At 34.4% G+C, this 14663-nt stretch overlaps 1 protein-coding gene across 7 annotated transcripts in view; it reads right to left on the bottom strand.

The window, feature by feature from the left end:
* KIF2A (kinesin family member 2A) overlaps positions 1–14663 on the bottom strand; it is a 53316-nt gene that overhangs the window by 17069 nt on the left and 21584 nt on the right. For 5 of the 7 annotated variants that reach the window (XM_084505240.1, XM_084505241.1, XM_084505245.1 and 2 more), the window contains exons 2-9: positions 14518–14612; positions 13099–13218; positions 12627–12681; positions 11035–11157; positions 10359–10459; positions 8001–8096; positions 7298–7352; positions 3199–3361 (exon numbers count right to left, since the gene is read on the bottom strand). In XM_084505240.1, the coding sequence (XP_084361366.1) occupies positions 3199–3361; positions 7298–7352; positions 8001–8096; positions 10359–10459; positions 11035–11157; positions 12627–12681; positions 13099–13218; positions 14518–14612 (808 nt within the window). The remainder of the gene's footprint in view (positions 1–3198; positions 3362–7297; positions 7353–8000; positions 8097–10358; positions 10460–11034; positions 11158–12626; positions 12682–13098; positions 13219–14517; positions 14613–14663) is intronic. The other 2 variants (XM_084505242.1, XM_084505246.1) reach the window with 1 other exon arrangement.

The following is a 14663-nucleotide window of genomic DNA, read 5'->3' as shown; positions in this document are numbered from 1 at the left end:
GATGCCAAAGAACATCTCCAAATTAGAGCTAATACAGCTCTAAGGCATTAAAATATCCTAAAACATTAAACAAAAGCTAAAAGGTGTCTCCCATTTATTCTACAACAATATAATCCTCCTTTAAGCCCTGAGGAAAAAAAAATCCTTGTTTTAATAACACAACACAGCACATTTTACTACATGGAGTCTGCAGCTTCCTAAAAAAAATAGACAGCACTAGAAAATATGGGAGCGGGAGAACAGAATAGATAAATACTTAAGTTTTGCCCTTAGAAAAGTCCCTCTACAATGCTTTTTAATTATTTCTTTTCTTTCTAAATCAGCTTCTAAGACTAATGTTATAAGACAGACAGCCAAAATAGCATTGAGATTCTTACTATCTTGAGAACATACATATGCTGAGAAAAGGCTCAGAAGATGTATAACCAAGCTCATCAGAACAGAAAAATCTATAGATACCTGAGGTATTGCTTGATGTGTCAAAAACTTTCCCAAAGTATTGTTTTTCTATTTTAAAGGACTAACTTCTGCTTTTAAAAAACACATTCTGTTACTATATAATACTGTTATTATATTCTAATGCTAGCTGTATATCACTGTTATTTCATGAAATATCTTGAAAAGCAAAGTGTAACCTAATGGAGGGTTATCTCTGTTAAATAATTACAGCAAGAGTCTCTGCAGCATTCTTCTAATGCTCTCTTTCTAAACTTCCTCCAGATGTTTCCTTTTATTTCACTTTGGAAAAAACACAAAATTACTTACAAAAAGTATACAGGCAAGATCAACCCATTCAGCAGCCAAGGGTTATACAAAATGTAACAGCATCATCATTTAAAAAAAAACAAAAACGAATGCACCAGATGACTTCTGATCAGCCTTAGTCTTTCTTTTTTATTTCCTCCAAGCATATACTTCATTTGTCCTCAACAGGATATTTCCATCTCTCTGTTTGTTCTTTTAAATTTGTAATAAAAATTTCAAGAAGCCTATTTTCCTAAAAAGCATACTCCATTATCTCTGTTGAGTTTGAAATTATGCATTTTGATTTATAAAAAGTGGTATTTATATTATCTATTTTAAAAGAAGACAAAATACAATCATAACTAGAAACGTTTTCATGAAGTGTTATACAACTCCAAATGTTACCAAGCCAAATGCAGTCCAACTTTCCTTCTGCCAGAACCTTCCTTTGCAATCTTGATCTTTTAGATATATAAACTTTGTTTCTCCTTTAAATATTCAAAATGCATGCCCATTCAAACTAGTGTTAAAAGTTTTTTAACACTGAAAAAAGAACAACTTGCAACTCAGTTTTGTGGCTCAAGGACTCAAAATACAAAATAGGCAAAATTAAACTACTAAAATGGAATATTAGATTTTTTCCTGACAAACTGAAAAATGTTTTCCAGTATACAAATACATTAATTTTATCATACAGAAGAAAACTGGAGTAACTAGTAATACCATTTTTTTGTTCCCCACTGTGGCAGCCTACCATGACACCTATCTTGCTCTTAATTCAGTTATAACAGAAGACCTTGAAGCAAACTATCCTTCAAGTAATAATCAATATTGTGCCATCTGAGGAAGAAGAAAAAACCCTGTACTACTACAAAGGCCAGAGATTGTTTCAGGCTGAGTACAAACATATTTCAATATTTTCTCATATTACCATTAATTTATTATGTAACTAATAAAAACTATCCAGAAGAAACTGAACACTAAAATATGGGAACACTGTATGCCAAAAACACCTTTCACAATTAAACACTATGCTCACAAAGATAAATGAGGACTAACGGGAAAAATGGAGATTAAAGAACTGGTTGTTAAGCAGGAGGAAAACCATTGCAAGAGGCAAACTTCATAAGGCTCTCCCACAGCCCTTCCACGTGACGAAAGAAAAGTCAACGATAGACAAACATTACAGAGAAATCTCCAAGGGAGATTTCCCTTTGCTTCAGTTTACACTAATGAAAGTCTTTTAAACTAACAGGCTAAAGAGATTTGCATTTCACTATCTTTCTTCTCCTAATTTTATCAAGTGCAGGACTCAAATTTTCAAGGCTTTTTAATGAACCTTTTATTATGTATTTTCACTTATCCAATGACAGCATTTCATCCACAATCCACCAGGATATGATGCCAACTTTGACTTCCTAACTGTTGGATTAAAAACTACCATTAGTATATTAAATTAATATATACTCCTTAGGGTTATAGAATGCACTCTCAAACCATAAGGAGAAGTTAAATCATCAAATTCTATTCTAATATCAATATTCCTCACAAAATGCTTCACAATATTTAGACTGTATACCAGTATTATGACCTACCCTATTGTCGTAACTTTGCCTGCTAGTGTATCTAACCCATTCAGTGACAGGTAGAATGCAAACAGCTACTTCTAAACAAGTTTTTGAAGTGTTGTGTATATTATTCTGTGCCAGATGTGGAAGTAAAATGAAAGAATAAAGGAAAAAAGAGATCCAAATACCTTGGAGCTACGTGTGTGTGTGTGTGTTTTTGCTGCTGTTGTTTTGTTTGTTTGTTTGTTTTTTAAATCAGAAAGCTATAGCATTTTGAACAAAATAAATTAGCTTCCATGTAGGTCTGCATGACATCACCTAGACTTCTTCCAACAGCTCAGGAATCTCAGCAATATGAAAAACATAGCAATGCTCTTTTTTTGTACTTTTCTCCACCCTCTTCTGATTTGTTTCCAAAAGTTAATTATCTTATATTCAAACAGCAAGGTATTTGGGGCTGGTGCTGCCCTTTTATTCCAAGTTTCCTGAAGACCAAAAGCAATGACTCATGCCCCAGGTGCCATGCACATACTAATTAATAAGAAAATAACACTGAGGCGGATGGAGTAGCAATGAAGTTGTTCAAACATTCACTGGCTGAGAAGGCAGGTAATACACACTGTCTGGCAAGTCTGGGCTTGGAGAAAGACTGAGAACAGGACTGAGGTCAACAGACGTGGAAATGGCGATGACATTGCAGATGAAAATTCAGGATGAGCAGAGTTAAAATATAAGTATACAGACAAAAGAATGGAGGTAGCAACATACATATCTGATAACAGAGAACAGGGGTCAGATCCATGACCCTATTACTGATATGGGAGATAAATGAGAGATAAAATAAAAAAATATTCACAAAAGAAAAAAAAGAAGCATTTACACATACCTGTAAACCATTTCATTAGGAGCCGTGTCATCAAAGGCATAATCAAAACGAAAAGTTTGGTTTTCTAGGTACCTTGTTAAATCCACCTTTTGTTTTGGCTCATGTACCATCACAACATCTTTACTAGGAATTGTTATTACATCAAGGTCTTTCATTAAAGTTTCTATAAAATAAGTGAAATATATATATTTAAATAGCAACACACCATTTTTTACATTTTTTTCACTGTTTACATTCCTGTAACATCTCAGATAACACAGCTCCTCCAAGAAACAACAGTGCAGTAGACTAGGGCTTCTGATACCTAGATAATAATCTGCTAAATTAGAAATTTCATTTTGGTAGTCTATTCATCCTATCCTAGCAATTGCTAGAAATTTAGAAGAAGTGTTACAAAGTTGATTAGATAAAGAAACATCATTAATTATAGCTTGTGATATAGTCTATAATAATAATACTTTTTATGGATTTAAGTTATTTGCCCAGGTCTTATAAACTCTTTTTACAGATTACTACCATACCCTGTAAGTTTTTACAAGTTCTCTTCTGGAGAAACAGAACACTGCAGTCTACTACTTGTACTGTCCAACATGCTTAGGAGAATCTTCTTGATTGTAAAATTTTGTTTTTATTTTCTGTAAATCTTAATGTTATAGTAATATGTTCACAGCTTCCAAAAATGAATATATTGCTTTCATTCTACTTAGAGATTTCCTTTTGTATATTCCTTCTGGAACCTAAAGTGTAGGTCTTTAATGTAGAATTTCTCTACAGTTAAACACTTTTGAAAAATTATCTTGTAAGCAGAAAGCTGAAAATGCTAATGATGCTTTCTATCATAGGGAATGAACAAAAGCTATCTAGTTGCAATTTCAATAGTGAGTTCCCAGGTTATAATTACTACAGTGCATTACAATTTACAGCTAGTTGTTGTAGGAGATATGAGTCAGCAAAATACAGAGAACCCAGCGATCCATGATATGCACAAAAATAAAGATCTTTTGTGTGTACAGTCAAGATCAATAATGTGTCCCGCTTGCATTTCTATGTAAAATTTTGTAAGGCATGCAATTCAAGAATTAGATGTGGCTTTACACAATCAGATAGAAATCTTTTCATCAGTTAACAAACTTATCAAACTGTACAATGCTTACCACTTCATGACATAACACACCAACACAATTATGCATTCAATTCACAATATAATCAAAATTTCAACTGCACTGCAATAAAGTAAAATGTAATTATTCTGCAGTAATCACAGAGAAGAAATAAAGAACACTGGTAAAAAGGGATATATGAAGGCTAATTATTTACACAAAAATCTTTTTCAGTTAAAGTAGTCAAATCTATTATTTCTTAAACAACTGTTTGGAATAAGACATTTACCTGCTCCCGGGTAATTATTAGGACAACCCGTATTCCTTGCTGATGAAAACGTGCAATAGTGTTTACGAAACCTACCATACCTATTTCTCAACTGTAAATATACCTCACTGAAATAAAAATTTAAATTATCAACCTGAAGACCTACTTCCTACAAAGTGAATCCACAAAATGACCAGTGCTGGGAATATCCAAAGACTATGGTGATATATATGTGTGTGTGAGAGACTGACACGAATTTGTACACTTGATTTCTATTGAAAAATTTGAGCTCCTTATAGAACTTCAAAATACAAAACATGAAGAGGGAAAGGTAATATTTTTGATGTATTATTGTTGCAATAATAAAGGAAACTTTTTTTATTTTTTCTCTTCAGGGGTTTACAGAATAATATTCTTTTGTGCTTTTCAATTTTAGTCTTTCAATTCTTTTATACTCTTCAATTTTAAAAATGTTGCATGAGAAATGCTGCTTCTTATGAATTCTCAAAAATAAAATACATGTTTTCAGAAGAGTGTATCATAGGACTACTGGATTATCTCTGTGGTTCCTCCCCAGTCTAAGAGAGAAGCTTATTTTAAAAAATACAAAATAGCTTTAGTGTCAGCTTCACTTTTACTTAGACACTCATCTTCGAGGCAACACCTGGTGTGCTGTGCCCAGTTCTGGGCTCCCCAGTACAAGAGAGACATGGAGCTACTGGAGTGAGTCTAGAAGAGGGCTACGAAGATGATGAGAGGACTGGAGCACCTGCTATACGAGGACAGGCTGAGAGAATTGGGCCTGTTTAGCTGGAAAGAGAGAAGACTGAGGGAAGACCTCATCAATCTCTATTAATATCTGGTGTGTCGAGAGGATGGAGCCAGTCTCTTCTCAGTTGTGCTCAGCAACAGGACAAGAGGCAATGGGTACAAAAGGTACAAACTGGAGCACACAAGTTTCTGGCTGAATATGAGGGGGCACTTTACTGAGGGTGACAGAGCACAAGCACAGGTTGCCCAGAGAGGCTGTGGAGTCTCCTTCTCTGGAGATACTTAAAACCTGCCTGGATGCCATGCTGCACAAAGTGCTCTAGGTGATCCTGCTTGGTGGGTGGGTTGGGCTAGATGATCTTCAGAGGCTCCTTCCAGCCTCGGACATTCTCTGATTTTGTGATTCCAACAAACTCTTCAGAAATAGTTCCTCAGCAGTTTCTAACCACTAATACCTAAGGTCTGCAACTTACTGAGTTTGAAGTACTACTTTTGAATCCCATAAATTAGCCTTAAGACAGCTTGATTTCATTTACTATAATTTCACTTTGTCCACCTTCTGTGCAGTTAGAAGGCAATGTTTCTCCCAAAATGTATCAGATTTCCAAGTAAAATTTTATTACAGATAACCTTCAAGGCTAAATCAGAAATTGAACTTCTAACAGATTTGTGCGTTTAATATCCTTATTTTACAGATTGTGAAAAATAATTTAAATTAACCAGCTCTTGAGGTTTTGCATTCCTTTTAGATTATTATATGTATATATTTTAATTTAAAAGTGAAAAAAAATGTAGCAGCAGCAGCTCCAATGTGTACTTTCCTTCCAGTGTGAGCTTTCCTTCCAAAAAGCAGCTCGTTTGTGGAAGGAAAAAAATAATTATATTCTGACATCAATACACTTTCTCTTTCCTGTACAGTTCTCCCATATCCCTCTGGAAATGCTTGCTTCAGATAATCCTTAATGTATAGCTCTGACAGTACAAAAACACTAAATACATCTCATGTAGTTTCATAGCCAGTGTGATACTCTTTGAGTCTTTTAGCTAAACCACATATATACAAAAAGGGAAAGAAATAAATGTCCTTTAAGATAAAAATCAGCTTAAAATGGTGCTGAATTCAGATGGGTTCCAGTCCAGAAACATTTGTAGTTCTCACTTTCCCACTGACAGTGGAGAACATCATGAGAAGACTGGCATTTACTGGAGTTGAAAACCTAAACAATTTGGGGAATATTGTCTCCAGCCTAAGGAGCAGGCAGTAAGTTTGTATATATAATACTCTTATATACAAAGATGTCACTAGGGAATGATTCTAGCAGCTAAAAACAGGTGGTTAGTGTCACTTAATATGCCCCAGGGTATCTTGCCCAATCCTTAGATGCAATTACAGATGAGTCTCCCATTTGTCTGTAACCCACAAGCCCTATGAGGATGCCTTAGATACTCCTGGGTGCCTGAAGTGTCATAGGACACCAACATGTAGGTACCACCTGAATTGTTCTAAACATCTTATTCAGGTCCACTTGAAAATACAAAAAAAATACATGTATAAAAAATGTGTATAAAAGCTTTCATTGGGTAGCTCACTGATCAGGAGATTACTTAAAGGATAGTTTAAAAAAATGGTGATTCTACCACTGTAAGATTACTCAAGAAATTATAGCAGAATTGATGTTTAAAACAACTAAATACACCCTATATTACCTTGGAAGAAATTTGCAGTCTCTGTGCCTCTACTCCCAATCCACAAAATTGTGACAGTTTAAACTACTTTTCTCCCTGACTTTATCCAGGTTATGATAAATCTATAAATTGTCTGGGTCCCTCACATACATTGGCTAATACTAGTGGAGTTTCACCTTTGATCAGTATTTCTAGATCTCTTCAGTATGAATAATATGACTGTCGGAGGCAGCTTTTCAGAAAGAGCATTCTGCAAAATATTACATGGTCGTACCTTTTTTATTGAGTGGTCGTTTTCGTACACAAACACATATCCTGTGCTCATCAATCTGCAAAGGAAAAAATCTTTCAGTAAACTATATTTCAGTTCCAGTTATAGGATATGTTACCTCTGTTTTTGAATTAATTAACCAATCATATAAAGTAAGAGAAATTTCCAATACATTGAGTCATCTCAATGAGCAAAAGCCCATTGCATCTGCACAATAACCAAAAAACTGAAAGTCAGCCATACATTAAGGATAAAAAAACTGTGTAGATAGTGACTGGGTTCTGTAAAGTATTAGATACAACTTATAACACAGCAAGCAAACCCAGCTGTAACAGGGTGGATATCTTATTAATGGAAATTGTTAGGGTCTCACATTTCCACAGACATCTGATAAAGTCATTTAAGAATTCCCCTCACTTCTCTGAAAATCAAAGGCCCTCACCACCTTGAAAAATCAAATATTCATCTTTACACCCCACAAGGTTTTTCAAAGAAACCCATGTGTTTTGTGTGCACATCACTTAGCATCCCAGGAAAATGCAGAAAAAATAAATCCATGCTATAAAGAACACTAATACATATTAAGCAACTTATTTTTCATGATTACAGACAGAAGTATATTCATACATTGGAAAAAAAAAATTAAAAACCCATATTAAAAATACAAAGGGATAAAAAAAATTTCCACGTTGCCTAGGATACTTACAGGATCTGCAGTTGTCAATGGTCTGTAATCCAAACTTCCCCTGAAATCTCTTATCATACACATAATTTCATAATTTGGGTTTGTAGCATCAACATCCTAGAGAAGCAAGCAACAGAATTTCTTACATTATTTTCCTGAAATGGGTTGATTTACATTAGTTCTGAATTCACTCATAAAGAAAAATACATATTAACTGATGTTCTGATGTAAGTAATTTACTGATCAGAAAGGAAATTATATGGTCATTATATGACATTTATTTAATATTTTTGGTTGTCAAAAACACTTTTTTAATTCAGGACTCACTACGAGCCTACTCAAAGAAGAGAAATGACTCCCACTTTTGTCAGAATCAGCACATTAAAGAAACACTACCAAACAACTTCACAACAGGCAGTACATGCAGTCAACGCCTCTTAATCTGAGATAACACTGTCCAACAAACAAATGGATAGACAACTATAAAAGTGTAAAATAGGCTGCAGAGGACAGTGCAGGTACCCCACCTGCTCTACATGAGATGGATAAAGGAGGATGATCCTACCAGTGGTCCTGAGTTAACTTCTACAACGACTTAAATGCACTGGAAACTCTTAGAATAATAGAATTATGGTTGGAGAAGACCTCTACAGTTATCAAGTCCAACTGTCTTCCAACACTCCAAGAGGCCCCAGAAAGAGAAGCAATCCCAAAGATACACAATATGCTACGCTACATCCAGGCTCACAAACCCTCCTACCCCTAAACCTGGAACCACAAGTACAGCAGCAAAAGGACATGTGAGAGCTCATGCATGGAACCTGTCTAAGCCTTGCTAAGTCAGAGGTGTAGAGCTGGGCAGGCTACAGAATTACTCAAACATCTTTTCCTAAAATAGCATTTTTTGCAGTTTGGCGAAATCCTATTGATGCCATACACAGCCAGCTCTGGTCCTCAGACCTTACTGAGCTTTGCATGGCTCCCCACAAATAAACTAAAGCTCCTCCTGGACCACAGCAGATTGTGGAAGCAGCACAGGCACTTCCAGAAAGCAATGCACTGTGGTTAACGAGCTGAAACTGAACCACCAGATGTCTGTGCGTCTGTGACAGAGTTGATTCCCATCTCAGATAAACCTGTGACGTGGTAATCAGAAGTTGACTATACTTTTATATTCTCCACCCTGACTACTTAAAACTGCTTACAGTAAGTCCACACAAAATGTATTACTCCTGAAATGTTTCCTTCTAAAATTCAGCAAGAAGTACTGTTTATTATGGAAAAAGTATTTGCTTAATGTTATTCAAATTCTATTTAAAGGTCTTGCCCACTAGAAGACAGTGATTTTTTGCCCACTAGCAAACAGTGCTGTATTTCACAACAGAACACGCAAAGCACCAGAAAGCACAGATACAGAGAGGTCATCAAGGCAACCACAACTTTCTCATACAGAAGTTTAAGACTTAGGTGCAAAGGCAGTATTCACAAAAGTGAGATAAAATGAATATTTTAGGTGTAGCACCATGTCAAAGAGTTTTATGATATAAACCAAAAATTAATTGTTCCTCACACATAAAGACATAGCAGTATTTTTCATTTGTTTAAGTGGATGAAAATTAGAGAATGTGAATTCAATATAGGTCATTCTAGGTCAGCTTAGAAACATCATTAAAGCATGAAGTAAATTTAAACTGTCTGAATTATTTACTAAGTGGTGGTACTTCTCATGCCAGTAGCAGATTGGTAGCATCTCTTCAGAGAGATTAACCCATAAGCATAAGCCTGCCAACAAGATTACACTACTAGTTTTGCTAAAGCTTTTACACTACTGTGACAGAAAGTCATTTAATATTTAGAGATTTTTCTCACAGGATTAGCAACTTTCACACAAATTTCTAACAGCTCACTGCCAACCTGCCTGCACAATACAAAGCTAAACTATAAATTCCTAGACAGGTTTAAAGAAAAATAAATAAACACTGTTCAAATCTGAGCCTTAAACACATCTCCTACAAAGCATCAAAGATCATAAGGAACAATTTACCATAATATTGAAATATCTTCCATAGAATAAAAGCCTTATCTAAAAGCCAAAGCCTTGATTATTTTTATCAACATATTTTCCCTAAAAAACAGCTATCATCAGCACTTGATTTTGAAATAACATATGGAAAGATAAGTAATTGTAAGCAATTGTTTGTGTAGGAAGAAAAAGAGGGGGAAAACTGTATATATAGCTATGAGACCAATGCAGCTATGCAACAAAATGACTTATCAAACTTTTATGCAGGATGAAAACATTTTAATTTCAAGACTATTACAGTTCATAAAAATTACTGAAAAATGAAAAAAAGCACCATCTAAACTAAAAATACTAACCTGCGCTCTTTTTTCTCTAAGTTCCTGTTGTTGTAACCTTCTTTTTTCACGTTTCTCTTGCAATTTTTCAACCTCTTTTACACAATTAGATTTTCTACGTGCTTAGAGAAAACGATATAATTTAAAATATTTTCAGTGTGTTGCATGGATTTAGTATTTACACTACAATTATATTAATTAATCAATATTTAGAATGCATTTATTTATATCAACTGTCTTTTCAAGGAAATCAGGGTTACTACAAAATAAGTATAAAAATTTAATTTCTAAAATTCATTGAATAAATAAATTAAAAATATGGGAATGGGACAATAACTACACAACCAAAAATACAAGGACAATGACCCTCAAAAAACATTTGGATAGATACATTTGGACAGGTACATGTGATCTCTTGGTTCATATTAAAAGCAAGTCCAGGCACATTTAAAAAAAAATAAAAAATCACACATTCATGATTGAAAAATAGATAAAGAAAAATCAAATTCCAAGCACTAGCACAACTATGACAAAAATGAACATTTGTCTAGCCACAGGGCTCTGAAGAAACTTTGTAAGGAAGCCTACAGACAACTGCATATATAGATCCCTTGTCATTTATGGACAACAACATAATCCAAGAGAATGTACATGTAATGCCCAGAATGAAAGAATCCTTGATACACTGTTTACATACAAGGGGGTCCAAATTCCTTTTTTGCAGCTTGAACTGGAGATATATCTGAAACACTACCGTTCTGTTGCGAGGAGGAAGACTGCTCAGGAAGCTGAGTGGGCCGTGCACGTGCAGAACCAACCACTGCAGAAGAAAAGCACAAAGTTGATCTAGATGTGAAAGAATAACATTTCTACCAACTTCTGAAATGTTTTAGTATGACAAGATAAAACAAGGCCTCTTTTGAGACGCATTAATTTAGTGAGTGCAGAGGATAGTCATATGTATGGAAAATCTATTATTAAAGACATTTGGTATGCAGCCTTTTTTATCCTAATGTTATATATCAACGCAAGATAATTATGAAGTACTAATGCTGCCTGTGCATACTTTTAAATACTCTACTACACAATTAGTATAGCTTATTATGTACACAGAATGAAGAATGTATTTGTAGATACACAGTCCTTCAATGCTGTAATTTTATTTATATTGTGATTATACCAAAAACCAAGCAAGAAAATGGCCCTGCTGTTTCACATTCTCTACAAATTAAAAAATAGTTCCACCCCATCAAACAATATCTGGGAGGACTAGAGGGAAACAAATGAAATGCAGCCAAGTGCAGCTCAAACTACAAGTGGAAGAAACAAACCTTTTTGAGACCACATTGAAAGTGATATGGATGCAATCAACATGTCTGCCTACATTTATGCACTTATTCCATATGTGATAGAGATGCCAATTTCTAAAGATGCAGATATCTGTTCCCAGTGAACGTAGTAAGCATGCAAGCCTCTCTGGCAGAGCTGAATATCATAAGTTGTTATTCAAAGAGTTGCTTCAAGCACCTCTGCTTCAGCTGGCCAGTTTCTTGCAAGTTCTACTAATAAGCTCTGCCAGAAAAGCATGAAAGTGAAGGTAACAGCTTTGATTAATAACATAGAGATGACATTCCAAAGTTAGTTATGTTCAACACAGGTTAGAAAGTTAAAACAACAAGCAGTAACTATTCCTTTCCATATTACAGATGCATTACATCTGCAGTCATCTAATACTTACTTCATTTCACCTACTATTCAGTGTCATTTTTATGGTTTTTATAGATTTTTCACTATTAACTGTAAAGAAATAACTTGTAGGTTTAAAGTGTTCTTAGAATTCTTAGAATTAATGTTTACACACAGACTGTTAGAAAACTAAGCCAAAAAATTGAAAGTGTAAGAATTTTATGTGCAATACATATAGTATATCGAAACACTCCATTAGGCTGAAGTAAATTGAGGATGTTTTAATTTGTAAAAGTCCACACATAATTTATAATGATTTATAATAGCATAATTAATTAACTTCAAATTGTTGCACCCTCAGTTCATTCAGCTTAACTTTCCTGATGTTATACTGCTTAAACTTGCACATAAATATTATTCATACATACCCATTCCTAAATACACATACAAGTAATTCTAGGAATGATGTGCCATGTCTTCTACATGTCACATGTATACATACTGAATTAGAAAAGCCGAACTATTAAAGAATTTTAGATGAGCAGGAAGTCAAAATGTTTCCATATTTTTTCCTTCCTTGAAATGGTCAGATGTAACAATTACCTCTATTATCTCTGGTAGGAGTATCATTCTTAATAGGTGCCACAGTTCGTCGACTCTATGAAGAAAGAAATCTGTTATTTGATCACCTGTCTATTGAAAACATAAATTACAGCCTCACCACTTCCTCTGACATAACATCAGTAACACAGAGAGGTGGTAATTACAAAATCCCACCCCGAAGAGCCTAGGGCGAAGACTACTTGAACTATACGTACTGATTCAAAACTACCTCCTTTTCTATGTTTTTACTTGAGCTATACCTAGCTATATAAACATTAGTCTAGTCATCTACCTCCCTGCCAAACCTTTTCTTAGAAAATTTTCAGAAACCCCCCCATTCACCACAGGAATAAAAGGAACGTATTCAACAAGTAGTTCCACAGACGAAAGTAAGATTTAAAAATTCAAGCATGACAATATGTATAGAAGTTCTGTAAGTTTATTATGAACATACTGCACAAGTGTTACCAACCTTCACAATTTTGTTTACTTTGGCTGATGGAGTAGGTGGTGGTGGTGTCTCTGGGCTAGGTTCAATATCTTCATCAGGTGCAAGATCTGGATTAAGTGAAAATATGCTCTCCAAGTCAATCTGTTTAAAAGAATATAAAGCAAATTTGTGAGTCTAAGAACAAATTCAACCTCTCAATTTCTGTTGTTACACTTGAGAATAAACAATAAATAAATTTATTGTTTTTACCAGACAACTATTTAATTCTGTAACCTGAGCTATCTCATTCTGTGTTCACTAAAACATCTTAAGCATTTGTTATTGTCTTACTTGAAACACACACCCTTCAGAAAATAGATGAATTACAAATGACCAACAGATATTTGTAATTCTGTAGAGTGATTAAATCAAAACAGAAATAGCTAGTATTAATGCAAAAAAAATAAAAATAAAAAAATTACTGCAGATAATGAAAGACATTCCATAACATAAAAAGGAGATCTCAGTTATCTGAAATTTACCAGACAGTGCAAAAGGAACAGACAAATTACAGTGAGCAAAAAAGTAAAAACAAAATTGAATCTATATTAAATATATTACCCTGTTTTTTTCTTCTAAGTTCTCTTTCAAAATGCCATTATCTGAGGAGGCGACGAGATCTAAAAACTAGGAAGGTTCAGATCTATTGAAACTTGGCTTCTTAAAGATCTTAAATAGTTTGGTTTCTAAACTGCCACCTCCCTTGGCTGGACCTTTCAAAGATATCATTAGTGTATGGATTCTTTATGTCTAGAGGGTTGAGCTCCATGGATGAGATCACCAGGACATGTTCATATTTTTTTTTCTTTTTCCTGTGTTTTAATATAACTCGTTAGGTGTAATGCTGAGATGTTTCTCAAAATCTCAGCTTGAATAGGCTAGCTTGGTCCAAAAATCTGAGTAAAAAGGGATAGCAAAACATAACTGAGACACACAGAAAGATAGTTAAAGCAAGCAAGCCTAGAAAATTAATGCCAAAAAAAAAGGTAAATAAACAAACTAGAGTCCAATTCCTCATTAAGACAGGCACAAAAGAATTTCTAATCTAGCTCTCCCACCGTTTTCCTGCCTGAGTTGCAAGTCTTTCTCCCTCTCAAAAATTTGATTTTTCTACTTGTAAAGAGGGGATAGAAAGCTCAGCCTTTGTAATCCAGTTCAAAATCAACAGATGAAAAGCACTATTTAAAAGCTATGACACAGAGCTCAGGAAGTGAAATCTGACACAACAGATAACAAGATTTTCACAACAGCTCCCATTCGAAACAGTCTGTAACCAAAGAATCATTAAGTAAATTAATATTTATATCTTCTTTTCATTTATACAGTGCAAATTTCTAAGTAACACTCATGTAGTCTATACATTATTTAAAAAGAGAAAGGTTCTAAAATAGTTAAGTTTACCTCTTTGCCTTTAGTGTCTCCATTTTCAATCCATTCAACAGTTACACTTTCATTATCTTCATTTAGGGATGTCACCATAGCTTGATGAATTCGTCCTGGAAAGGATACACAAACAATCATTTATTAACAGGTGAAAAAAAAAATCT

Source organism: Aythya ferina (genome assembly GCF_964211825.1).
Source record: "Aythya ferina genome assembly, chromosome: Z".
Classification (NCBI taxonomy): domain Eukaryota; kingdom Metazoa; phylum Chordata; class Aves; order Anseriformes; family Anatidae; genus Aythya; species Aythya ferina.
The sequence above is the reverse complement of the archived record's forward strand: the minus strand, read 5'-3'. Positions and strand labels throughout refer to the sequence as shown.